We start from the raw sequence: 27,229 nt of genomic DNA, 5'->3' as shown, positions 1-27,229 counted from the left end.
AATTTTTTTTTCTAAAGGGATTTTTTTTAATGTTTAAAAAAAACAAAACAAAACAAAACTTAGACTGGGCACATGGCTGACTGATGCGTAGAAACTCACACAAGAGCAATGTCCAGCACACACAGGCTCCCTAGTGTTTTCCTCTAAAGCGTTTTTTTTTGTTTGTTTGTTTGTTTGTTTTGTTTTTTGAGACAGGGTTTCCCTGTGTAGCTTTTTGCGCCTTTCCTGGAACTCACTCTGTAGCCCAGGCTGGCCTTGAACTCAGAGATCCGCCTGGCTCTGCCTCCCGAGTGCTGGGACTACAGGCGTGCGCCACCACCGCCCGGCTTCTCCAAAGCACTTTTACAGTGAGTTGTTTCCCCATGGCTCTCCCTGCCCCTGCAGAGAGGCTTTCCAAGCAAGAACTGCAGGACACAAGGTGAGAAGTAAAAATCCTCCCAGCAATGTCAGGCTGCTACAAACGCAAGTCTGCATCACTGCTGAATAGTTAATCAAACTGACACAAGATTTGACTTAGACAAGCTGTTAACACACTAGTTGGGAAAGCAGTGAATCCATATGAAACACACCCGCTGGAGGTGAACACAAACCCAGCAGCACCGTGCAAGGCTTTGGTAAGAGAACTTCACTTTAATAAACAAAGCTAAGTGGGGGACGACTTTGCGCTCGACACAGCTTTTAGACAAAGTGTTTAGACAGAGGACATAGGTCTCCAGTCGCCAGGCAAAGAAAATGGTCCACAGCAGGTGGCACACGCATTCCTATATAAACAAATACCGCAGACATTCCGCTTTAGGGAACATAAAACAGTTGATGTGTCAATTACAAATACATAATAAAAAAACTCGCAGCCTCTTTGGACAAAAGCCCATCACATGTTCTCTGCGATGTCCCCACCCACACTTCACTAGATAGGCCGTTCTGATGAGTGACAAGCATCTTCCATTGTATCTTTTCAGGTTTAAAGAGCGGTGGGCACTCGTGCTGTGCAGGGCTTGGGGGGGGAGGGAAGTTTGTAGAAAAAGGGCCAGAGGTGGTCAAAGTATCAGGACAAGTGGGCCTCAAAAGCTGAGTCCCTTGTTAGACACTGAAGTACCTTGGGACAGCCCGTAAAGCAGCCGGCCTCCACCCTCAATGTGAGGGAATACTCCTCGCCGCCATGCTCAATGTAGGCTTTTCCCTCTCGTCTACATCAGAGGACAATCTGTGGGAGACAGATGAGTGCCCAGCCCTCCTGTCTCCGGGGCCCACAGTGACCTGTCTGGCCAGCATAAGGAGTAAGTAAGGCATTTCCCATCTCTCAGAGTTCCTCTTCACTTTCTCAGAAGCAACTTTGCAAAATCAGCATTGGACATCTTAGGAGCCTCGGGGGTCATGGAAGTGGTGGCAGCCGGCCCCAGAGCAGGGCCGTTCTCAGCCTGAGGAGCAGCACTGTGGCGCTGCAGAGCCCGAGGAAGAAGAGAAAGCTGGGTCCTTCCCTTCCCGCGCCTAGAGAGAGCAAACACCATGACCCTTTGGTTAGCAGACTCAATAGCCCCAAATGGACTGCAAGAGAGCAGGAAGTATCAGCCAAGACAGAAGATGGAAATGGGAAGAACCATGACTGGCCAGCATGCATGCGGCTGAGCTCTACCCTCACACCAGGAAAAGAAAGCATGGGAACCACGAGACACCCCCCGCCTGGATTCCAGGCAGAAGCAAGGACCACTTGAACAAGGCGTCTTCTCACGGCCCTGACAATGAGCATCCATGCCTCTGCAAGTCACAGAGGTGACAAAAGAGGCTGCCATCTCTCAGCCCTCAAAGACTATCAAGAGATCACAACAGCACAGCCTCTACGGGGCGACAGCTCCGCCGCAGACTGGCAAGCACGAAGTTCCAGTTCTGCTCCAAAAGTGTGGATTAGTGACAAAGACAGCACACACGGGCGCTGCCAGCGCTCACCTTAGCTGGATGCCTGTGCTCCCAGCTCTGAGGAGGCAAAGGCCCTGCCTTGAAAGTTCCTCAAAAGCTAAGACTGTAGCTGGCTACTTTTTTGTTAACTCGATACATGCTAGAATCATCTGGGAAGCGGGAACATTGAGAAAATGCCAATCAGATTGGCCTGTATGCATGCCAGTGGAGCTTTTTTTTAAAAAATTAATGTGGGAGGACCCAGTTCCCTGGGGCGGTGCCATCCCCAGGCAGGTAGGTGTCCCGGGTTATGTCAGAAAGCAGGCTAGAGCTAGAGATGGCTCAGCAGGTAGGGTGCTGGCTGTTCTTCCAGGACTGGGGTTTGAGTTCCAGCGCCCACAGTGGCTCACAACCACTTGTAATTCCAGTTCTAATGCCCTCTTCTGGCCTCTACAGGTGATGCACACACATGGAGGACAGACACTCATGCAGGTAAAACACCCATCTGCGTAAAAATAAATAAACACATCAATATTAAAAATGAAAGAAGGCAGGCAGGGTGAGGGGCTAGAGACTCAGGGGTTAAGAGCTCATCTTGGAGATGACCCAGGTTCAATTCCCAGCACCCATGTATCCATAAGGCAGCTAACAACCATCTGTAACTCCAGTTCCAGAGGATCTAATCCCCTCTTTTGGCCTCTGTGGGCACTGCACACATGTAGTGCACAGACATATGAGCTGACAAGATGCACTTACACAAAAAATGAATGTAAATAACAAAAAAACTTTTTTAAGAAAGCAGGCTGAGCAAGGCCTGGCGTGAAAGCCAGTAAGCTTTCTTTGGTCCTCATGGCCTCTGCCCCAGGTTCCCGACTTGGCTTCCTGGCAATGGACTAACTAAGTGGTGAGCTGTATAACCCTTTCTTCCCCGAGGTCTCATGGCAGCACTAGGAACCTAATACTTGCTTAGCACTCATGAGGCCCTGGGTTCCATCCCAGCACCCCAAGAATAGGTGTGAACTGGCAAACACCAGGCCACCAGGGCCGCTGCCCTTTAGAGACTTGTATGCACATCTTGGGCGGTGACACCAGAGATCACTCAGCAGCAGGTCCTGGCGTTTCCGACCTAACTCACTGCTCACCCTCCCCCAAGCACTAGCCAGGACAGACCTGCACAAAACAGCAGTAGATACTTACGCGCCATACATCTGCCGGGGTACCATAGGGGTCCTCACTTCTGGCTTCTCTGGAACTTTCCGCTGAGGGGGATTACTGATTGCCACCTTAATGACATTCTCTTTGATGGTCATGCCATCCATCTTCATTACTGCCTGTGATGCCTGTGACTCGTTTTCATATTCCACATAGGCCAGACCCTGAAAGACAAATTCACAGCTGGGTCAGATGCCAAGGACCTGACTTCCTTCAGGAGAGCAACACCCATGGGCAGGGACCTCCCTAATGCCACCTCCTGGCTCCAGATTTACCCCCAGTCCAACCATCTGCCCTGTGGCTATCACTGACTGGAAGCTCGAAAAGCCTCTGCCCTTGCCCCAAAGACAGAAACAGTGTAAGCCCAGCGAGAGGTGGAGAGACAAACAAATCCCAGACGGTCAGTATCCTTTGGTCTCTTCTTTCCACCACACTCCAATTCTCCAAGTGGGTAGAGTCGGGGCTTGAAAGATGAACCCAAATGTGTCACACAAAGGATCCAACAGAGCACAGAGAGGAGAAGAGGAGGACAGGGAAGCCCAGGCTGGCCACTCCTCAGCAACAGACCCAAAGTCTGCCTGCACCCCACTGACCTTCGGCTTGCCAGCCCTGTTGGTAACCAGCCTGAGGTCCTTCACGGTGCCATGAGCCTTACAAATGTCCTCGAGTTCCTCTTTGGTGCAGGAGAAGGGCAGGCCCGAGATAAAGAGTTTGTGTTTCTCCAGGGTGGTGCTATATCTGAACACCTGCAAGAGAGGCAAAGTCCATGGTTCACGAAGGTACACACCAGCATATGTGCCCAGGAACTCACAGGCATGTGTCCCAGCCAGACAGCCCTGAGTCAAATCTGCTCTCAGAGACTTAAGTAACGAAGCCACTGGGCACATCACCTCTGTAAAGCAACCAGAGTAACAGCCATGCACTGAACATAGCTGCTCTTGCCATGCTCTTGAGCACCCGAAGGAAAGCAGCCATCTTTCCACACGCTATTATATCCATCACCCAATCAAGGAGGCTCAGAGTGGCTAAGCCTGGCAGACGGCTCCTCAACAAGCCTTGCGGCTGCCAGGGTACACTCCAGGCACTAAGCACTGCCCATCTGGCAGCCCACCTTAAAGGCACCCTTTTTCCTAAAACATACCTTAAAATCGGGGTTTTTGCTCTTATCCACACAAGGGGAGACAAACATCGGCCTTCCTTCTACATTCTTCCTGTCCAGCTCCAGGGCCTGACGGGCTGACTTCTCCTCTTTAAACTCGATGTAGCAGTAGCCCCTGAAGTCCCCACGGTTGCTGAAGACCGGCCTGATCTGGACCACCTCCCCACAGGCCTCAAACAGTGGCCTGAGCTTCACCTCTGGCTCGTCCATGCTGTAGGGCAAGTTGCTAACAAACACGGTGACACTGTCTTTACTGCTGTCGTGAGCCACCTTGGGCATGTCCAGCTTGAGGGAGGCTGCCTTCTCCTTTTGCTTGGAAGGAGGAGCAACGTCTATGGTCACACATTTCCCAGCCACTTCCATGTCTTCCTTGGTGGCTGCAGCCACATTATTCTCCAGGCGTCTGCGTTTGCAAGGCTGCTCTGCAGGCATTCAAGAGAACAGAGGCAGTTAATGCGTTACACATTCCTTCTGCACCAGCACGTCCCAACACAAACTGCACTGCGTACACAGGGACAGCCACCAGGCCCCACAGTGTGTGGGCCCAATTTACACACCAGCAAAGGCACTAGCTATGTCTGTGAAAGCAAAAACATAAATCCCCACCGTCCAGTCATAACTGCACAAAAAGTCAGGAGTCCCAGAGTCCCTCTCTTACAATTCCTAAGTGACCCAGAACAGACCCTGGCAGCAGTACGGAAGCCTGCAGGTGACAGACCACCAACCATGCGCTCTGAATGTTGGCACAAAGGATGTCTCTAAAACTCTTTCAATACTGACAGAGCCTTTTGCATCCCAGCAGCAGACATGGCTGGACTGGACAGCCTCTACCACTGCCTCAGAAGTGACACAGAGCAGCTACACAGAGCACTGATTTTCAATTGGGACTTTACCACAGACTCACTACTGAGAATAATGGAGATGGAGAACAGAGCTGAGAACTGGATGGTGTGAACCCTGACTGTGCCAGGGCAGCACAGCTGTGACATCGGTGTGTGCTCCTCTGAGGAAATCAGGGCCACTCATGGACATGTTCCACGGACTGCGTGCGTGGGCCTCGGCTAAGCTGACGTTACCTTCTACATTACCTTCTTCCTCCTCGCCCCACTCTCTCTCATCCTCCTCGTCCGCCTTGCGTTTGTCTGCACCACGAGTCTTCTTCTTCTTCTGGGCTTTCTTCTCGGCCCTCACCTTCTTCCGCTGCTCAGCCCTTTCTTCTTCCTGCTGCACAAGAGCTGCTTCCTTCTCTGCAGCCTAGGAGAGAGGGCAGGACATCCCCGGGTGCGTGTTAGGCTGGCTGGCTGGCTTGTGAGGAGACAGGACCTTGAAGGAGATTGGCGGGTCGGGGGGCGGCTCTTCATGCAACACAGGAGCATATGGACATGGCGACTCCTAACTCATAGACTTTCAATATCTGCAGTCATTACACACCAAGCAACAGAAACCCCATTCCTAAAGCCAGGGCCCTGCCCTAGGTTCATGTCTGCTCCTGGGACAGAATGCCCAACAAAGCCACCTAGAGGAGAATGGTTATCTGTGTTCACAGCTGCAGGCTGTTTACAGGTCTACTGTAGAGAGGCTAAGGCAGGAACTTAAGCAGCCAGCACCTCCAGACGAGAGAAAGAATGCCCGTGGGGCCATGCTTAGCTCACTCCCTTCCTTTCACTTCAGAGCCCAGCCCATGAAATGATGCCACCCACTTTCAGGGCGGGTCTTCCCACCCCCAACTTAGAAATCCCTCCCAGGCCACAAGCAAGCCAGATGCTCATGTTCCACTCACAGGCCTATTGTGGCTCCTTTAAAAAAAAAACATTCTTCAAGAATTTCATCCATATATACAACACGTTTTGTGGTGATATTGTGTTCCCCAAAATATTGTACACCCTAATAAACTTATCTGAGGTCAGAGAACAGAACAGCCACACACACACACACACACACACACACACACACACACACACACGCCTTTAATCCTAGCATTCCAGAGGCAGAGATCCACCTGGATCTCTGAGTTCAAAACCACACTGGAAATAGTCAGGCATGGTGACACACGCCTTTAATCCCAGGAAGTGATGGCAGAAAGCAGAAAGGTATAGAAGGCGTGAGGACCAGGACCCAGAGCAGGTTAAGCTTTCAGGCTTTTGAGCAACAGTTCAGCTGAGATTCATTTTCGCTTGTTTTGCTTCTCTGATCTTCCAGCATTCACCCCAATACCTAGGTCCAGGTTTGTTTTTTCTAATAAGACCATTTAAGATTCATGCTACAACGTTTTGACCGAATTCCCCTGTCTCCCCACCATTCCTCTTGGATCCTGGCCACCACATCTCCCTCAACTTCATTCACTCTTTCTGTGAGTAAACCACTGAGTCTAACTGGTACCACTGGTCTGTCTGCAGAAGCCATCCAGTGGAGGGAGTGTGTGGCAATCTATCCCAGGCTGCACCCTAGAGGGAAACTGAGGCTCCCACGAGTGAGGCCCAGGAGCCCCTCTGGGCTCTTGTGCTTGATCTAGTGCGGTCAGTTCTTGTTATTAAACTGGAAGTTCTTTCTAAGGGAATCTATAAGACAGCAAGGGCTAAGTGTACATACTGACCCAAATGGCTTTAGTTAATAACTTATGAAGGGCCAGGAGAGATGGCTCTATGGCTAAGAGCATCAGTTACTCTTCCAGAGGACCCAGGTTCAATTCCCAGCACCCATATGGCTGCTCACGACAGACACTCCAGTACCAGGGGATCTGACACCTCTGGCCACTGTGACATTGCCCACAGGTGCACAGACATTCTTGCAGACAAAACACCCACAGCAAACCAAGGGGGTGGAGCAGTGCAGTCCCAAACCCTCGGGAAAATCACTGTCACCTTCATCCTCTGCTCATTCACGCGAGCCAAGCGAGTTTCGGTTTTCTGAACGGCCACATCCCAATCTTCTAAGGTCCCTGGACAGAAAGAAGAGTAGAGCTTGATCGTCACCTCTGGGCTGGGGCAGCACTCCCCAATCCCACACAAGAGCTACAGCTGCTCTTCTTTAAGACAATGCATGCCGTCAGACTCCAGTCTGTAATTCCAACAACCCTCTAGGTTGCTGTGTCCTTCTCCTTCCAAAGAGACCTTAAAACAAAAAGCCAACTTTACAGGCTCTCAGTGGTAAAGGTTATAAAAACATTCCAAAACAGAGTGCAAATGAGCATCTCTGTTCTGGGACTAATCTGCAGGTCTCAGGCTCACACCCTAATCCAGGCAGGTGCCCATGGAGAAATCCACACTATTTCCCCAAATGCTACTGCTATGGCTTAGGGCCAACACCAAGGACCTAAAAATTCCACAAGGGACCAAAGAACATGCTGAGCTGAGTCCTGCTTTCTGGGCGCCTTTGCAGGCAGACAGCACCGGCCGGAACAGCAGTTCTCATGCAGGATCCTCCCATCCCAGGGGCATCTGTGAGGGGTCCCGTTTGCTTGTGGTGGGGAGGAGAGCTACAGGTACTAACTGATGAGGTCAGCCAGAGGAGTGCCTGAGCCCTTCCTGTGACTGCAGACGGAGGGCTGCTGCAGAGGGCTCACTCCCACAGGCAAGCAGCCAATCTGTCCTTACAGACCAGATGCTTCCCCTGGAGACAACTGGCCAAAGGGCCACACTCCAAGCCAGAAGCAGAGGCAGGGTCCCACCTTCTGTCCTCTCCATGGTGAGCAACACTTCACAGACATGCTCAGGGTAGTCACTGGTGCACTGGACAGCTCGGTGCAGAGCCTTCCGACAGTGCTGCGTGTCGCCATGCGCCCTAGAGCAGAGGACAAACAGCTACCATTAGGGCCCATGACAGAGAACATGGACGTGATGCCTGCAGAGGCAGAAGAGCCAACTACAGAGGAGACAGTGGCTCTCAGAAGCACCAGGGCATTTGCTCCCTCCACACGCCTCTGCAGGTGCAAGGGGAGACCCTTTTCTACACATGCTTTCCCTTGGAAATGCACCTCAGACAAGAGACTCTGGCCAGGCCTTCTGTGCAATGGGAGGGAACCATGCATCAACTGAATGCACCTAGACCTAGCTCCTGAAGAACTCTCTGCAGTCCACCAGACGGCTCTGCACACCCACTAACATGTTAAGAGATGCTAATCACACTGGCATGTATATGTGTGTGTATGTGTATGTATTATGTATTATGTATGTATGTATGTATTAGCATACTAAAAACCTTCAGAGCAGTGGTTCTTTGACTATGATCCACACACCCAAGACCTCAGAGTCATAACACTTTGCATGGAGTCTCCAAGTTCTGAGGCTTTGCCACAGTGCTGGCGTTTGCATGGATGGTAGAAAAGCAATGGAGACTCAGCACAAAGCAAGTATATGCCTCTTTAATGCTGTGCAACAACACAGCAAGTACACAGGAGCTCTGTGCACACTCAAGAGCTCTGTGCGCACTCAGGAGTTCTGTGCATACTCAACAGCTCTGTACACATTCAACAGCTCTGTGCCACTGAAGGATGGTACTTATTGGAAAAAAAATGGACATCACAAAATTACAGCATCAGGATGAAGGTCTATCCAGCCAAGAGGCAGAAAGACAGACAGATACTGTAAACCAGAGAAGCTCGCTGACATGGCTCCAGATACCACATTCCATCTGGCCCTGTTGCGATTTGCTATAGTGGAAGAAGTGAAACCCATCTGCAAGGCCAGTTTCTCTTTACCATGCAATAAAAACTCTAGCACCGCAGAGGGGAGTAGAGACAGACGTGAGAACCCAGATGGTTGTCCCTTTCTACAATACATTTACAAGACATCAGGCTCAGGTTTGGAGAGACAGCTCAGTGGTTAAGAGTACCAGCTGCTCTTCCAGAGGACCCAGGTTAGAGCCCCAGCTCACAGCCACCTGTAATTCCAGCTCCAGGGGATCCAATGCACTCTCTGGCCTCTGTGGCCCCCGGCACAACTGTGCAGATGAACATTCAGGCAAACACCCACCCACAGAAAATAAAATTTAAAAAAAAAAAAAAAAAGATTTTAAGCCAATTGTGATGTTGTATGCTTTTAATCCCAGTAGCTTGGGGGACAGAAACAGGTAGATCTCCATGGGTTTGAGGCTAGCCTGGTCTACATAGTAAGACCCTGTAAAAGAAAAATAAAGTTGTTGTTGTTTTTAAGGTCAGATTGTGTCATCAAAGTATCTGAAGTTTGGAAAGTATAGAAATTTCCTTTTTTTTAAAGTGTATTTATGTTAAATGCACGGATTTGTCATCTTTTAAATAATTTTTATTTCCGGGTACAGTAAAATCGGCATAACCCACATAAACATTGTTGAAGTGTGAGTTGCTGGAAAAGCTGACAAGTTTCTGTGGTGGCAGGGCAATGGGAAATGCACACTCTACCACACACCTCTGCATTGTTTTAACTACTGTAATTTGGGCACACGTTTTCTAAATAGAAAAACTATTTTAAAAAGGGAAATGGTATTACAGATGGTGGGGATTTTCAATATGCACTAATCAAACAGCTGGTCAAGACAGCCGTGGTGTAGCTCACGCCTGCCATCTTGACATGCACTTGAGGAGGCAGAGGAGGTGAATCACCATGCATTCAAGGACAGCCTGGGCTATGCACAGTCTCAATCTTGGGAGGGAAGGAGGAAAGGAAGGTCAGTTCTTTGTCTTCCCACTGGGTGTCGTTTACTAAATTCAATAATCCAGATGGTCCCAGCTTAGACACACTACAAACACACCATCAAGGGGCCCCCAACCACTAAGTCTAGTCAGTGGCTTCTCGTTAATGTGAGGCTTTGCATGTGTCTCTTAGTGCTTTGAACTTTCCTATACAAGCTGTAATAAAAATAAACACCCCCCCACCAAAAGTCCAATCATGCATGTTCAAATCCCAAAACAAAAACACAAAAAGCTTACCAGAACTTCATGGCTAGGGAGCCCACCTCACCCCCCTCACACACACACACACAGACAGACACCCACAAAACACTGGTTCTCAAGAAATGCCAAGCACAGGCCTTGCTAAAGGAAGAGGGGAAGGTGCCCACCCCAAGGAGCAGGCTCAAGTCAGCCAAGAATGGGTACAGAAGTCACCCGCCCTGGGCCACTCACCTTTCCAGGTTGTAATACTCCAGCCACATGTTGGCGTACTTGGCATTTCCTCTGGTCATAATGCTGTCCCAGAGTTCTCGGGCTTTCTGCATGTTGTTGCACAGACGAGCCTAAAATATGTTAGCACGGTCAGCGGGGCAAGCCCAGACCCTCCCTCTCACGGCAGCACCCGCACAGGCCTGCCTCCAGCACTCCTTGCCCCATGACTGCGTCTCAAGAGTGAGTCTGCAGGGTCCAGGCCTGCCTCCAGCACTCACAGGCCTAGAGCCTGGCTGCCTCTCTGCAGCAGTCTCAAAGGTCTGCACAGAGCTGGAGCTTGGAGAGAAGCTGCAGCACAGGGCAGCCCTGGTGCCGCAGTGAAGACAAAAGGCTCTGCGACCAGCTCGTGCAAACGTGTCACAGGGCCGCCATTTACTTTTTATGTAAACTCGACTACAGATGTTTACTTGGAGAGCATTACAAAGGAAGATACTGATCCAGTAGCAATGCCAGTTCAGACACTTCAAAGTCACGTGATGTGAACTAATAACTAAGCAGGGAGCCTGTTTCTCATCCTTCAAAATTCAACAAGAATCTCACAGAATTACCCAACAAGGTTAGTTTCACTGACCCAACTCCCGTCACGGAACATGACTGGAGCTGTAATATTCTATCAGCTGATGAAGAGAAGGTTCCTCACTCAGCTCAGTGTCCCTGGCTCAGGAATGGCATCCACTGTGCCCTCTGTTGCTCAAACCGTCCATCTTCTGGACAAGGTTAAAACCTAAGTTCCCAGAGACCGGCTCACTCACAGCACCTTCAGAGTGCTGGTGAACAGCAGGCACTCAGTACTCCCTCAAGCATCAGTGAGGGAAGAAGGGCTGAGGAGGTAAATGAGTCGATGGCTAGCACCCAGGCACTGGTGCCAAGCAGCTACTGGCTGGGAATGTCTACAGCAAGAAAACCAATCAGGCACAGCAGGAATCCTTCAGCATCTGGACCACACCCTCAGACTCTGCCCCGGTTTTCATGGATGGCAAACAAAGCACTTAACCACAGCCTTCAGAGGAGGCCATGACAGGTCTGTGAAGATGCTCACCTCAACCCGAGCCCAGCTCTGCATGATCACGCAACTTGGATCTCCGCTCTCGCTGAAACCTTCCAGAAGGGAAAGGAACAGTTAGGACGGATATAGAGCAAGCACCCCTGGCTGGAACGAGGTTCGACAAGCAAGAACAGGTAAGGCAACTGGGCAGTCGGCAGCTGAGCACTTACGCTCCTCAACCTCCTGCTGCAGATACTCCAGAGCACGGGTGAACATGGACCGCAGCTCTTCCAGCTCCTTGCTAGAGTCTGTTGGAAAAGGGAGAGGAACTCCATGAAGCCACCACAACGATCATTTTGAAATCTCACACCTCAGCCAGAGACCCACTAAGGACACAGGAACCTCAGTCACACAATAATAATTTCTTCCTTCCTCTCACAACAATAAATGCTGGGAAGGCGTGGTGGCTGTGAGAAACACTGACACTGCCTGGCAGGGACAGGCAGGGGCACAGGGGCTGTGTGAAACAGCATCCGGCACAGTGGAAGATCCGGCATAGTTTAAGTCCACCACAGGCTTCTCTAGCTGACCTCTGGTGTGGCACAGGGATCTGTGAACAAAGATCTAAAAGAACATGGCAGTCTTACTGGGAAAAAGGATTTGGGGTTTGTGGTGGTGAGTGTCAACTGCACAGAACCTAGAATCAGCAGGGAGATGGGCCCCTGGGCGTACCTGTGATGGATGATCTGGGTTACATTAACTGAAGTGGGAAGGCCTGCCCACTGCAGGTCATGCTGCGTGATGTACAGGACACACGCAGCGTCTGCTTTCTCTCTCCTGTGACGGCTGCTCAAAGCTCCTCAGCCCTGACTCCCCTTGTGCTGGCCTGGGCCCTCCACCCAGAGCACATATCACAGCCACAGAAGAGAAACCAAGACGGGCTTGGAAAGGTCAGACACAGAAAACGAGAGCTGCATGGGCTGCTGGCAACAGCGTGAACACAGGCTGTCGTACAGCGTGAACACAGGCTGTCGTACAGCGTGAACACAGGCTGTCGTACAGCGTGAACACAGGCTGTCGTACAGCGTGAACACAGGCTGTCAGTCATCCTCTTGACCCCAGTCTGACTAAGTGGGAAATTGATAGGGTCCCGCTGAGGGACCGGCACAGCTGTAAGGTTCTTGTCATGCCAGCATGAGGGCCTGATCCCCAGCACCAAGTACAAAGCCAGTGAGGTGCGTGAGACGAGTGGATCCCTGGTGCTCACCACCAACCGGCAGGCTCAGGGTCAACTCATGGGAGACCCTGTCTCAAAAATCAGTGGATGGCTCCTGAGGAGCAGAACCCAAGGCTCATCTCTGACGTGTACACGCACGCACGCACGCAGGCACGCACGCACGCACGCGCAGAGGGAGGTGGGGGACATGATGACAAAGCCCAGTTCTGAAGAGGCCCACACTCTATCTACCTTGTCTGAAGTCAACCCTTCTCCTCAGGTAGTCTAGGTGCACCTGCCAAATCTCCACATAGTCAGTGGCCTGGATGAAGCCGGCACTCAGAGCAGTCTCGAAGGTCGCTGCAACAGAGAAAAACACAACATTCACTAGACAATTCAAAAGGAAATAAGGCCATCAAAACTCATAAATGTGCGCCTTACGCACTTATAAATGCACAAGCTGTAGATGTCCATCCACAGCACCACACACCAAGGAAGGAAAAGTATAGACACAGTGTGTGGGAGACGCCCCTCCAGCACTGTGCTCTATAAAAATATAGAAGCTGTATGGGGGGGGGGCTCCAGAACTGTGTTCTAGAAAAATATAGAAGCTGTTTGCGGGGGGCGCCCCTCCAGCGCTGTGCTCTATAAGGGACTCTTCCAGAGAGAGTTATAGAGTCCCAGTCGGAAAAGACAGATCATGACTTCTAAGAAACCCACTGAGTATTAGAGGTTAAGGCACTAAGAAGCCAAACAGCGTCTGTCAGTACAAGGCAGGCCCCAGGGCGCTGGCCCAAGACTGTCACAGCTCTGTTCCTCACTTGGGACAAAAGGCTAGTGCTGCCGGGCACGGCGGTTCATGCGGTTCATCCCAGCAAGCCCAGGCTCCACAGGAGCTGCACAGGAAGGACATTCCAAAAAAATAAGTGAGTCATTCTCCACACAGACATCACACCAGAAATCATCTGATGGTCCACTCCATGTCTCTCCATGGCCAGGAGGTACCGACTCCACAGGGCGACTGTCCAGGGGCAGTTCCTCACAGCACGGCTGTGCACAGACAAGACCAAATCCTTTACTTTCAGCTGCCGATCCTGGAACAGAGAGCCCAGAGTGAGAGACAGAACTGCAGGCCTTCCTCGGTGTTACAGGCTGAGTGTAAACTCCCCTCAGGCTCACCTTCCAACCCTGGGGACCAGCTGCTGGCACTACTTCGGGAGGCAGGCCCTAGCTGAGCGTGTGGGTCAGTGGGACGGGTGAGAGCCCTGAGGACTACAGCTCAACTCCACCCAACGCCCACCCCATACCCTCTCCAATCCCTGACTGAAGCCATGCACCAGCAGGCACCACCTCCAGAAGCACATCGGCACCCCCCACCATCAAGGGCTGTGCCCCCCAGCCGCCCTGCAAGTGCTTCTGTCAGGTATTTGGTCACGGGTGAGGAAAGTGACTAAGGACATCAGTGAGACGCCCAGCACAGCCACCTGTCGAAGAGACTCCTTTAAAAGGTCTCTGGTGAAGCAAGGAACACACAGGGTGTGCCCTGTCAGCTCAGCACTCAGGAGGCTGTGCTATGGAACACAGTTAAAGATGGGGGGGGTTGGGAATTTAGCTCAGTGGTAGAGTGCTTGCCTAGCAAGCACAAGGCCCTGGGTTCGATCCTCAGCTCCACCAAAAAAAAAAAAAAAAAAAAAAAAGATGGGTTACATTCATTTATGCTGTGGGCATTTGTTTAATGATGCAAAGATGCACTGCATTCTTTCATGTTGCATTTGTTGAACTCTGTGAAGCTGTGTGACTGTGCCTGTCTAAAACACCTGATGGTCTAATAAAGAGCTGAATGGACAATAGCTAGGCAGGAGAAAGGATAGGCAGGGCTGCCAGGCAGAGAGGATTAAGTAGGAGAAATCTAGGCTTGAAGACAAGAGGGAGGATCAAGAAAAGGAGGAAGAGAGGAGGAGGCCAGGGGCCAGCCACACAGCCACACAGCCAGCCACAGTGTTAAGAAGGAAAGAAAGATATATAGAATAAAGAAAAGCAAAACATAGTTAAAGAGAAAAGGGATAATTTAAGTTAGAAAAGCTAGCTAGAAACAAGTCAAGCTAAGGCCAGGCATTCATTAACTAGGACTAAGTCTGTGTATTTATTTGGGAGCTGGGTGGCAGGCCCCCAAAGAGTGGAGGAAAAAAACTACAAAGCTGAGGCAGGAGAGTCACACATTTGAGGCCAGTTTGGGTTACATACTGAGACCTATCTCAAAAAAATGAAAACAAAAGCAAAAATAAAAGAATGCTGTGGCCTGGTGTCTTCAAGGAAGAAATCACCAAGAGCATGCAAGATGGGCAGGGCAGGGAGCTGGTAGTCCAAAATGGCCCACAGACACAGTCCTGATGTGTGCACTTCCGCTGGCCCTTTCACTCAGGAAGACACTTCCTGTACATGCTGAGGCAGCCGTAAAGAACAGCAGAGATGAGAGAGTAGCCATGTAGGCTTCTGACTGCTGCTGAAGGCCAGGGGTGAGTATGGGGTGTGTACAGGGGTGTGTATGGGAGTGTGCATGGGATGTGTATGAGGGTGTGTATGGGGGTGTGTATGAGGGTGTGTATGGGGGTGTGTATGAGGGTGTGTATGGGGGTGTGTATGGGGGTGTGTATGAGGGTGTATATGAGGGTGTGTATGAGGGTGTGTATGAGGGTGTTACGGGGTATGTATGGGGGTGTGTATGAGGGTGTGTATGGGGGTGTTATGGGGTGTGTATGGGGGGGTGTGTGGGGGTGTGTGTACGGGGTGTGTATGGGAGGCTCCGCTTTAACCACCCTGTTCACGTCTAACGTTTTTCCATGATGAAGGGGAGCATGAAAAGCTACTGTTGCAGTCCTCAGTAAGAAGATGGCAGGCAGGTTCTCTCTAGAGCTGGTGTAAGTCTAAAACAGCATCAAAAGCTAGGGAAGAGGGTCAAGGGGGACAGAGGGGGAAAAAGCAGAGAGGGCACCATGCTGCTCCTAGCACCCCCTAAGACGGCTCTACCTTGACACACACAGAACTGGAGCACATATCTTACTAGGTACCGACTGTAGCGGATCCATAAGTCTGGGACCAGGCAGTTCTCCACCAGGGCACGCTCAAAGATCAACTGAATGCGAGCAGGATCCCCGATTTTCATCTCAAAATCAATGTAGGCTTGGTATTCCGCCAGTCTTGGGGCCTCTGCTTGCAACTGGAACACAGGAAAATCACACTTGTAAAATATAGATGCTTGAGACTCTCAGAAAGCATCTTCAAATAGTTCAGCGTTGGCAAGAGCAGCTAACCCAAGATGAGAGCTCCTAACTGCCCACAACAGGACAGAGCTGTGACCTATGAGCCCTGGGAGCCTCCACACACCCGGCCCCTGCCACCAGGATCCAAATCCTTTCCTACAAGCACTCCTGACCACAGATGACAGAACAGCAGCCCTGCCTATGACCACTGCTCACATCCTTCCAGCCGGGGCAGGGAAAGGCTCACATTCAAAACACGTGTCAGAAGAACACAGGTGCAGGCCTAAGACTGGGGAGTGGGGGGCAGGCTGAGTGCTACCGACATGACACACGACACAGCCTCTTGACCCTTTCACCCCACCTTCTCTTTTGCCGCCCTTTGCTGACGGCCACAGTGGAACACAAGTGCACACACACTGTTTACAGATGAAGGAGAAAGAGGAGGGCAGGTTCTGCACACCTGACAGAAGCTGCTCCAGCAGCCGGCCTGGCGAGGTCGGACCCTGCCAAAGCAGCAAGCCTACAGAGCTAAGATTCCCAAGGAATGTGCAGCAAAGCAAGGAGCATGCACAGACTGTCTGAGACAGCGCCACCAATGATGTCTAGAGGGTCCGACCAAAGAGCAAGACAAGTCACGAAAAGGAGAGCACAAGGAGGTGTGTGGTAAAGGTCACCACAATTAACACTGTTAATACAAACAGCCCAAGACCAGATCTCCTATGTGAGTAAGCATGACAGAAGAAAGAGAAAACCAATAATGAGAAATAGCAATTGTATGCTTACACATCAGGAAATACAACAGAAAATGAAAGTCTTCAAAAAGAAATAACCGACCTATCTGTCTGTCTAAAGCGGCCTCCCAGGGCTATCACAGCCTCTCTCTCAGGAGACCTGCGGGCTCACGTGCCGGCAGCTGGGAACTCCCTCACTGACCCGCAGATCCAGGCAATAGCCATCAACGTTCAACAGAACTGACGGGCGAGTGTGGATCTAACAGACACGCCAACAGCTGAAGAAAGCCAAGATCCCTTGGAAAGTGGGCTCAGTGAAGAGTGCTCAACTGTCACTACCAAGGCAGCACAAGCAGGGCAAACCCACAGTCTCTGTACTGCAGCAAGGGACACACTTGTCCTATCAGGACCACAAGTGGCTCTCCGCAGACTGGGATCATTACTGCCCGCTCCCCCTGGATGGAAACCCTCCAGACTAAAGCTTCAAGATGAAATCAGCGCCACAAAGACAGCAGTTCAATAGCAAAAAGATGCCATGAGGAAGATCAAAAGCCAGGTCTCCCCAGAAGCACTAAGAAAAAAAGAAAAAACTTCGCAACTTCTAAAACTGAAAACCCCTGGCCAAGGCACATGAGCAGACGCTCTGTCATTAGCAATCAAGGAAAACACAAAACTCCAACCCTAATTTGTGGAACTGGTAGAGCTAGCTGAGGGCCCTGTCACTGCTGGCAGGGATGCAGGTACTCAGGGACATGTGTAGCCTGACACTGTGGCCATCGAGTTCCCTCCTCTGACACACGCTAGAGAAACTCCTCCATGTGCAGAGACAGCAGTGCCCCACTGTGGGCAAACTGCTGCACATACCGCCCCACAGGGCAGCCATGGCTGAACCGTTTATGACGTAAGCTACACACACACACACACACACACACACACACACACACACACACACGGGAAAGAAACACAGCCTAAGCCTCCACACCAAGTTCAATGAGCAGGGTCAAGCGATATATATATTACAGGACGTTCACAGGAGTGCACCTGTCAAAAGGAGGGTTATCATAACAAGTCATCAGGGACTGATTACCTCTCGGGAGAGGGAGACAATCGGAGAAGGGCACCTGGGAGACTCCTAGGGCACTGCAAGGCTCTATTTCTGAACCTGCGTGGTGGGTACAGGGATGTTCACTTTGTTAGGACATTTCTACACTCCAAACAGCACACAGTAAGACACACTTACGCAGACTGTTGAACGGATGAGGGGAGCTGGCGGGAAGGTCCCCAGGAGCAGAGCACTCACCAGCGCCTCCTCGAAGGGCTTGTACTTCTCCAGCTGCTCCAGGGCTTTCTGATAGTTCTGAAGGACGGACTCTGGCATGGGTTCCTCTGACCACTCTTCATACTCTGCAAAGGTGGCCTCCATATCTGTTGAAGATGGAGACAGCCCACGGGGTGCACCACTGAGTTTTATCAACATAAAAAAAGCCAGGAGACTGATGCCACCCAGCCTTCCCACATCTGTGCCCATGACAGCTCTCACTGTTTAGCGTCCCAGTTCTGTGGAGCCCACTGACACGCAGAGACAGACCAGCAGCGGGACAGACTCTTGGCCAACAGTGACCTTTTCCAACTGTGTCTTAAAGTAGGCAGACATGGCAGCTGCGCTCCAGGAACAGGGTCTCTCCCCTGCCTCCGCCCCTCCTGAGTCTTAGCACTAACAGCTCATGACAGACTTCTCAGTCAGGAGAGAGCCACTCCTGCTGGCCCCGCAGGACCCGGGGAAGGACATGGACGATGGCACTAGCCAAGCAGAGGGCCGGCTACTGACAAGTCTGCTGCTCTTACCGTACAGTGGGATCGCCAGCTGTCGCCGGAAGAGGCTGTGGACTTTCTCCAGCTGTGAATCAAAGGTTTGTTCCCAGTCAGAAGGGGAAAGGAAGGCAGCTATGGGCTAGAGAAGCAAATCGGTGGTAAAGGACAAGGGTTGTTGGCTCCTTCTATTTCAGAAAGACTTTCAAACTAAGAGTCTATGGTGTCTTAGACAGGAGGGATCATCCATGTTGTTGTCTCTAAGGGCTCAAGGGAAAACGAGAAAAGGAGTACAAGGAACCCAGGGGCCAGTGAGATGGCTCAGCAGCTAAAGGGTGCTTGCCACCAAGCCTGACAACCCAAGTTCAAGCCCTACGTCAATAAGGTAGAAGGGGAACACCAACTCCCACAAGTTGTCCTCTGATCTCCACGTGCAGCTATGGCACACACAAGAAAAAATGCAACAAAAAATTTAAATAAAAATCTTAAAAAAAAAAAAAAATGTCCAAATGACTACAAGGTACAGAGCCTAAGTATCACAAAGCAAAACACTTAAGGGTCACAGCCTTGGGGACCTGCTGCTGTCACAAAGGGAAGGCTGGGAAAGGCTCTAGACAGGGTGGCAGGCTCCGTGACTCCAGGGGAAGCACAGTGTGGTAAAGCCACGGCAAAGACAAAATGCCACAGGGTTTGGAAAGCCAGGCATGGTGGGGAGGCTGAGGCAGCAGGTGCTGTGTCCAGGGCCAGCCTGGACCTGTGTCCAAATATAGTCTGGGAACAGGGTCGATACCACAGGGAACACACAGCACAGGCTCGGACTTCACTCCAAGCTCCATGTCACTATGGGTTAACTGTTAGACTCTTGGACGTTTATTTCAGAATAATACTTCCTACAAGCTTAGGTCAGAGACCTGGGCACTCACCCGAACAGCTTCCACAATGGCACTTTCAAACTCTCGGTAAGCTTCCCAGATGGCCAGGCCTTTTGTCATGTGTAAGCCAACAGATGACAGGGCCCTTTCAAACACAGAGCGAACCTTCTCGAGGCCACCTTTCTGACCAATGCCACCAACTGAGTACTGGCCATACTCTAGCCAAATGTTCGGACCTAAAAAGGAGAAGCAATCTGTAAGTTCAGGTCATAATATGCCCAGCCTCACCCTAGTGCTAACCAAACACATGACCCACCAAAACGTGCTCATTTGTGCAAAAAAGAACACTGCCAACAAGCAACCCAGTTTCCCACAAGGCTGCACTCTCTGAAGAGCTATCTCTGTACTCCTACTAAGCACAGCACAGAGATCTGACTACACAGACAGCCAGCAAAGGACAATACAGGAGTACATCCCCATCCCGCTTTCTTACAGTAATTTTAATGTTCTTCTCAAAAATACATTGTCTAAAACTGGTAAGAGGCTGTGCAAAGCCAATATTTCAGAATTATTTTGGTTTTTGGGGTGGGGTCTCACTCTGTAACTCAAGCTGCCCTTGAACTAACTGTGTAGCCCAGGCTGGCTCGGACCTCACAACGACAAGGATGTAGTGTAAGGAAGTGGTGACGCACATCTCTACACCATGTTGGTTGGAACTCATGATGACATGTGATGGGTGTGGTGACAGGCACCTGTACAGCACACTGGGAAGCTGAAGCAGGGCCAGCCTGAGCTATATGAAGAGAGCTTATCTCAAGGCAAGGACAACAAAAAGGACACAGAGCGACAGACACCTATGCCTTAGGAGATAGAAGCAGGAGGGTCATCACAAACTGAAGGCTAGCCTGGGCTACAGCCTGAGAGTCTGTGTCAGTCAAGAGATACGAGCTAAACTTGAAGTCCCTGAAATCCCGTGTTCATCCTCCCCGCCGGAGAAATGCCAAGTGAGGCTTCACTCTTTTCCTGCCCATAGTTCTCCGCACGCCTCAAGCCCAAATAACCTCTATTCAACACTAAGACATAATACAGAAAATGGAGCTCTAACTTCCTGGCAACATTTCAAATGCAGCACAAGGCAGTACAGGTTTGCCCAAGCAGCACCCCGGGCCCGGGCACTCACAGATGTAGTCCTTCACGGCTCTCTCGAAGAGCTCGTACACATGCTCCCGGTCCAGGCCGTCCATGGCCATGCTGATCTCATCATGCAGCCACTCCAGCCAGAGCTCTAGAGATAACAGCACACCTCAGCACACGCCTTCACCTGCTCCCACAGGTTCCCAGAGATCCAGATCTTAAAGCCCGGGCAGGACACCCGGACTGTGAGCTTCCAGACACAGAGGCCACTGAAGCCGTCCCACGTCAGGCATTCCCCACTTTGCAAAGCACTTGCACATATCCCCACTCAAACTTTATGTCGTCTTGTAAGACACTGAGTGATGGCATGTATCTGACGACTTAGTCAGCTGGCACGTGACACACCTGTCCACAGGAGTGGATCCTACTCTGTCATGTACCAGGCAAGAGTCACTGCTACCCTAGGCTGACCGTGGGAAACTGGGTCTCCACTGTTTCCACAACCTGCTTCGTCTGCTAACGAGAAGCTTCATTAGAAACATACACTGCAGTCTCTCTTGGCAGCTTCACCTGTGCTTTGTGAGACAGGACAGAGACTACTCCAAGGCCAGGGTTTCTGAGCTGAAAGGTCAGGTGCAAATATGAAGCAAGACCCAGCCACAAAGTTGCTCACTACAAGCATGTTTCTCAGATGCGAATGTGTAGGAGTAAACAAAATGTACAATTACTGTACCAAAAGGAAACACTTGCATTAAACTAAGTTTAGAGGCTGCAGATGGCTCAGAGGTTAAGAGCACTGGATGCTCTTCCACAGGACCCAGGTTTGATTCCCAGCACCCACACAGTAGCTTACAACTGTTTCTAATTCCAGTTCCAAGGAATCTGGTGCCCTCTTCTGGCTTCTGTGTGCACCAGGTCCACACATACATGCATGCAGGCAAAAGCACCCATATACATAGAGATTTTTTTAAAAAGAGATTTAAAACTATAAATGTTTACCTAAATTTACAATTCCATGGCACTATGAGCATAGTCTAAGTATACACTTGTGGGATGGGAAAGAGACCACAGTGAAGTTAAATTACGTTAAAGAAAATGTTTCTCATAGTACTGGGGTAAGAAACCAGTATTCCACGCCTGAATCTATACTATCAGACCACGTTCTGCAAAACAGTCTAGGACAATGAAGAAGTGAGAAGCAGCCAGCTTTCCTTTATCTCCTTCACCTCAGCTCTCACGCCCTCCCAGGAGTGGCAGCGTTACCTTCAGTCAAGGGGAAGAGCTCGCTCATCTTCTGGCGGGCCATCCTCACTTTGTTGAGCTCTCCTTCCAGCCGCAGCAGCCTGATCAGCTCCACATGGCAGTTGTAGTCAAAGCCATTGATGGACAGCTAAGGGGAAAGAAAGTCAGCATCTGTCACCTCCAGCAACAGACACACGGGGAGGCCACCCAGTGAGCAAAGCAGCACCTCCCCCCACACAGAAGACGGGTGAGGAGTCCCCTCCCCCAGGCCCTCTCTAATGAGACAGAGCGCCATCCCTAGGAAGTGGCCAGTGTCTCCTCAGCCTCAGCTCTCCATCTATAAAGCGGGGGCACTGCTAGTCTCCAGCCCACAGAACTCACAGGGATTTCTAAATGGCAGCTGTGTCGTACGAATTCTTTCATTTTACTGAACAAGTAAGGATAACAAGAGGCTGTTGTGAGATCCATCATAATATGACTGTAGCCACCAACTCTGGCACACATCCCAAACCTACAAACCAGGCTGGCCTCGAACTCACAGAGATCCACCTGCCTCTGCCTCCCAAGTGCTGGGATTAAAGACTTACGCCACCACTGCCCCAGCCTGGGCTGACTCTTAACTGACACTGCCGTGTTCATCGTTTTTTATTTTTAATATTTTCTTGAACTATGTATGCTGGGAACCAAGCTCAGGTCCTCTGCCAGGTGCTCTCACCACTGAGCCATCTCTCCAGTCTCAGGTTTTGAGAAGGGCTGGTGGTGCATTCTGGTTAGCCCTGGCCACCGGCCTCCTACTCTGAAGTGCAGACCTTGCTGTGACTGGGGACCCACAAGCTGCACTTGGTGTGGTCCTGGCCCTCTGCCTGCCTTCTGTCTAGGTGCACAAGGGCTCAGTTTACATCTGAACCTTTTCCAGCTAAAAGCTAGAAATGTTTTAACTCTCACACATCCACACAAAGAGGAGTACTGAAAAGACGGCAACAGAGACAGGTAAGCACAGAGGAGCAGGTCCCCTCGGTAAGTCACGTAAGGAAGACACAGACAACGAAGACATCTGACCCCAAGACTGTAATTACAAGTGGGAATGGGAAGGGGATGCAGTTCCGCTCAAGAGCACAGCCTGGAGCTAAGTCAGCTCAGTGGAAGATGCGACACACCAAGCACCACCAATCCTGGCACTGCAAGGGCAGACCTGGCAAGACTGAGCTCACCGCCAGCCTTGGCTGCTTTGAGAAATCCTCTTTCAAGGAGAAAGTAGTGGCTCAAATGTGGTAGTGCATGTCTTTAACCCCAGCACTCAGGAAGAGCCAGGAAAATCTCTGAGTTTGAGGCTAGCCTGATCTACACAGCGAGTTCTAGGTCAGTCGTGTCTACACAAGAGATCCTATCTCACAAAAGGAAAAGATGACAAAACACTTTGGGAAGGCCAGATGGACAGCAAACATGAGAACTGAGGACTCAACGCCCTCCTCCAGCAAGGACAGGCACACTGCAACCAGGTCACTCCACAGCAAGGCTGACAGACACCATCTACGGCCTGCCAGCAAAGTGTCTGGACACTCCCACCTCCTTTAGCTGTACACAGGCAACACCCAAGCTCCTCCAAACACCCAGCACTCAGCTCGGCCTCCATGCCAGTCAGCACTCGGTCCTTTCCCAAAGGCTGAAGGAGGACACTGCCACCCTGCACGTGGAGTGCTTATGCAGCGGTTAGTCCCCCAAACTGCAAACAGCCAGTGTCCTTGTGGTACAAGGCCAAGACAGAGTGGAACACTCACATCCTGCCTACTGCCCAGCAAAGGGAAGGGACGGATGCACCCTGTGCCGAGAACATTCTTGAAGTGGAAAGGTGGTTTTGAGGTTTAAAAAAAAAAAAAAACAGTGGCATTTTCCTCTTAGCAGATCAAGGGGAAAACAGTGATGCAGAAAAGGCAGCCGATAAAACCACCCAACTATGACTTGAAATTTTTAATTAGCCAAACAAGACCAGAAAGACACAGCCTAGTCTATGATCCTGCTCCCTAGTCATCCCTAGTAGACATGCACTCAGAACCTTCTGAACTCACATGGAGATGCCCACAAGTGATTTCTAGTCAGCCAACCTTGGCTCAAACAGCCAAGAAAAGAAATTAATGACCTAAGGGGAGAGAAGGTGAAGCTATACACATGCCGAGCCTGCACAGTAAACCAAGATTAACCATAGATCCTGAGAAACAGCGAGCAGATTAGCAAGTGCCACAGACTCCTCAACTTCCCTTTCATATGAAGTTTCTGAGTACTCAATCTCACAGAAACGAAGCAGAATGGTGTCCCAGGCTGGAGAGAGAGAAGGGGGCTACTGCACAGGGACTAGGCTACAGATCTGCCAAATGAACCCTTCTAGAGATCTTTGCACATACGAACAGACGTTGTACCAAGACTTGCACATTTAAAAATGTTCCAGCTGACTTTTTTGTTTTGTTTTGTTTTTTGAGACAGGGTTTCTCTGAGTAGTTCTGGTGCCTGTCCTGGATCTCTGTAGCCCAGGCTGGCCTTGAACTCACAGAGATCCACCTGGCTCTGCCTCCCGAGTGCTGGGATTAAAGGCATGCACCACCACCGCCTGGCTACCGCTGACAAATTTTAAATCAGAAATGTTATGTGATATTTTGATTGGGTTCCGACAAAGCTTGCTTGGAGTCAGAGGGACTGTAGACAGATGAGACTGGAAGTGGTTAGGTGGGCTGAGAGAGGATCTTGGGCCTTTTAAACTAAGCAACTAAAGAGATAGGAAGCAGCTGGCAGCTGCTCCAGGTTCTCTGATCTTTCAGGTTCTTACCTTATTAGTTGACTCCCGATTTTTTTAATTGATAAAGATTAATTAAATTAACACTTCACAGAAAGTCTGGAAATAGCATTGCAGTATGCTGGCACAGCACAACCCAAAATGCAGAGTGCCAAGACACCCATCTCCTGAGAGACTGCGTGACCACAGGGCAGATGTCTGCAACATTCCTGAGGTATTAAGGTCGCCGTCAATAACGCTTATGTGCCATGTGTGCTATGTTTCTGGATTCCAGAACTGTGGTGGCACACATATTTTAATACCAGCACTTGTGAGGCAGAGGCAGAAGGATCTCTCTGAGTTCCAGGACAGCCAAGGCTATTTTAGATCCTAACTCAAAAAAGAAGGGAGGGGAAAAAAGAACGTTTTCAAAGAAAACAAAACAACAACAACAACAAAAATCAGTCAAGCATGGTGGTGCACACCTTTAACCCCAGGCAGATCTCTGAGTTTACAAAGCCATTTCCAAGACAGCCGGGGCTACCCCGAGAAACCCTGTCTTGGAAAACACACACACACACACACACACACACACACACACACACGTTAGGTAACAAACATCAGTGCTAAGAAATATCTAAAGGAAAATGAAGTTTCCCTGCGACTGTCAGACAGTTAACACCATTTGGTTAAGAGTGGCCGTCCTGGCTGGAGAGATGGCTCAGCACGTACAGGCGCTTGCTTGCAGCCGAACCTGATGAGCAGAGTTCAATCTCCGGAGCCCACAGGGTAAGAGACAACCTTGTGTGTGCATGCCTACAAACACAAATTGCAAGCATAAACAGAGCAGACGTCCTGGATTCGGCTTAAAACAAGAAACACTTTCAATGGAGTGTTGCCTTGCGCAAGAGCCCGTTCCACGAGCCTCAGTTTCCCGTAGTGAAACCGGACTACTACTGCTTCCGTCCCAGCCGTGGGGAGAATACAATGGAATACATGAGCAGAGACACGGGCCACGCAGAGCCCGGAACGCAGGGAGACACGCTGGGTGACGGCGCGCTGGCGACCTCGGAGGTCTCAACACGGCGGGGCACCAAGGGGGCGGGCCAGGCCCGGGGACGCAAGGGAAGGAGCCCGGAGCCCGGAGCCCGCTGCCCGGAGCCCGCTGCCCGCTGCCCGGAGCCCGCTGCCCGGAGCCCGCTGCCCGGAGCCCGCTGCCCGCTGCCCGGAGCCCGCTGCCCGGAGCCCGCTGCCCGGAGCCCGGAGCCCGGTGCCCGGAGCCCGCTGCCCGCTGCCCTGCCCGGAGCCCGCTGCCCGGAGCCCGGAGCCCGGAGCCCGCTGCCCGGAGCCCGCTGCCCGGAGCCCGCTGCCCGGAGCCCGCTGCCCGGAGCCCGCTGCCCGGAGCCCGGAGCCCGGAGCCCGGAGCCCGGAGCCCGCTGCCCGGAGCCGGAGCCCGGAGCCCGGAGCCCGCTGCCCGGAGCCCGGAGCCCGCTGCCCGGAGCCCGGAGCCCGCTGCCCGGAGCCCGGAGCCCGCTGCCCGCTGCCCGCTGCCCGCTGCCCGGAGCCCGGAGCCCGCTGCCCGCTGCCCGGAGCCCGCTGCCCGGAGCCCGCTGCCCGGAGCCCGCTGCCCGGAGCCCGGAGCCCGCTGCGGCCCACCTGCTCCTCCAAACGCTCGATCTCCAGCTGGTTCTTCTCCTCCTCCTCGTCGTACTCCCACTCGTCCTCCCCGGGGGAGCTCTCAGCGGAGGAAGCCATGGCGTCCTCCTCATCCCCGTCACTGTCGCTCACACCTTCCTGCTGCAGGTCCCACCCCGGCCCCTTGGCCTTGGCCGCGTCCACGGCCACAGCGCGGGGCAGCACCTTCCTCTCCACACCGGCCGCCTTCGCCTCATCCTCCTCTCCCTCGGCCTCAGGCACGGCCTGGGGCTCAACCTCCGGCTCGGACGCGGAGGATGCGGCCGCAGTCGCCATCTTGCGCAGCCTGCGACTCTCGGGTCTTCCCTCGCCCGCCGAAGCCCGGCGAATATCGGGCTGTCCGTGGCGTGCGCCTGATCAAAACTCCGCTTAGCCACCACCTGAGGCGGCACGGAGGACCTCGGGACGCGGGAAACCCGTAAAATAGCCACCGTGGATAGTATCTTTATATTTCTCTGGAAGCCGCTGTCGGGAAAAAAGGCTCTTTAGCATAACGTGTGTTCCGTTACAACCTTGGACAGTTGTTGGGTCTTCGAACCGGAAGTGGCGGGCAGAGCGGAAGTCGTGTGAGCGTGATGTCTGTAGTTAAGGTCGAGACGCCATCTTAAGAAGGTCAAAGTCGTTCTTGGATTGAAAACGCCTTCTGTAATGCTCAGCTAGCTCTAGTGCGTGCTGGTTTCCCAGCAACCGAGCCTCGGGTGCGGACACAACTCCAGTTCCTCGGCGATCGAATGCCCCATTCATGAGGAAATTCTATCTCCCGAAGAATGGAGCCCCGTCCCCTTTTGTAACGTCTAGTACCTAGCGGCTGTTAATCCCGTGAACTTCGTGACTTTATCGGCTCATAGCCAACATGATTAATAAGCTACAATTAAGTGTTGTTCAGGAATGCCGTGCACTGGCATAAAACTGAATGCTTTCTACCCAGGCATGGCGTTGGTTTCCTTCCTACACTTCGCGTTCTGGGGGGTAGAAAAGCATTGGCGTTTTTCTCTGCCGACTGCCTTTCGCCTTCGTTTGCAAGGTTAACGAGGCAGGAATCGTGTCCGCGTGGCTTTCCCCGGGACCCCCGAGATTGTGTAGTGACACCTAGTGTACGGTGTGTGTCGGCTCCACAGATG

The 27,229-nt window shown here is 51.6% G+C and overlaps 1 protein-coding gene across 2 annotated transcripts; it reads right to left on the bottom strand.

The window, feature by feature from the left end:
- Positions 1 to 610: 610 nt before the first annotated feature.
- On the bottom strand, positions 611 to 27,164 carry Sart3 (spliceosome associated factor 3, U4/U6 recycling protein). 2 transcript variants are annotated; one of them, XM_036172080.1, is made up of 19 exons: positions 26,070 to 27,164; positions 21,671 to 21,797; positions 20,454 to 20,558; positions 19,325 to 19,509; positions 18,438 to 18,489; positions 17,893 to 18,017; positions 15,663 to 15,818; positions 13,557 to 13,695; positions 12,854 to 12,961; positions 11,616 to 11,693; positions 11,440 to 11,498; positions 10,362 to 10,471; positions 7,932 to 8,044; positions 7,126 to 7,202; positions 5,353 to 5,518; positions 4,247 to 4,686; positions 3,699 to 3,851; positions 3,091 to 3,269; positions 611 to 1,488 (listed from the first exon to the last, which is right to left on the bottom strand). In XM_036172080.1, exons 1-19 carry the CDS (start codon positions 26,382 to 26,384, stop codon positions 1,314 to 1,316), a joined length of 2,862 nt encoding a protein of 953 aa, XP_036027973.1. In that variant the 5' UTR covers positions 26,385 to 27,164; the 3' UTR covers positions 611 to 1,313. The 2 variants fall into 2 exon arrangements, with proteins under 2 accessions (XP_036027973.1, XP_036027972.1); XM_036172079.1 differs by having other exon boundaries at positions 5,341 to 5,518; positions 26,070 to 26,536.
- Positions 27,165 to 27,229: the final 65 nt, after the last annotated feature.

Source organism: Onychomys torridus, chromosome 22 (genome assembly GCF_903995425.1).
Source record: "Onychomys torridus chromosome 22, mOncTor1.1, whole genome shotgun sequence".
Lineage (NCBI taxonomy): Eukaryota > Metazoa > Chordata > Mammalia > Rodentia > Cricetidae > Onychomys > Onychomys torridus.
The sequence above is the reverse complement of the archived record's forward strand: the minus strand, read 5'-3'. Positions and strand labels throughout refer to the sequence as shown.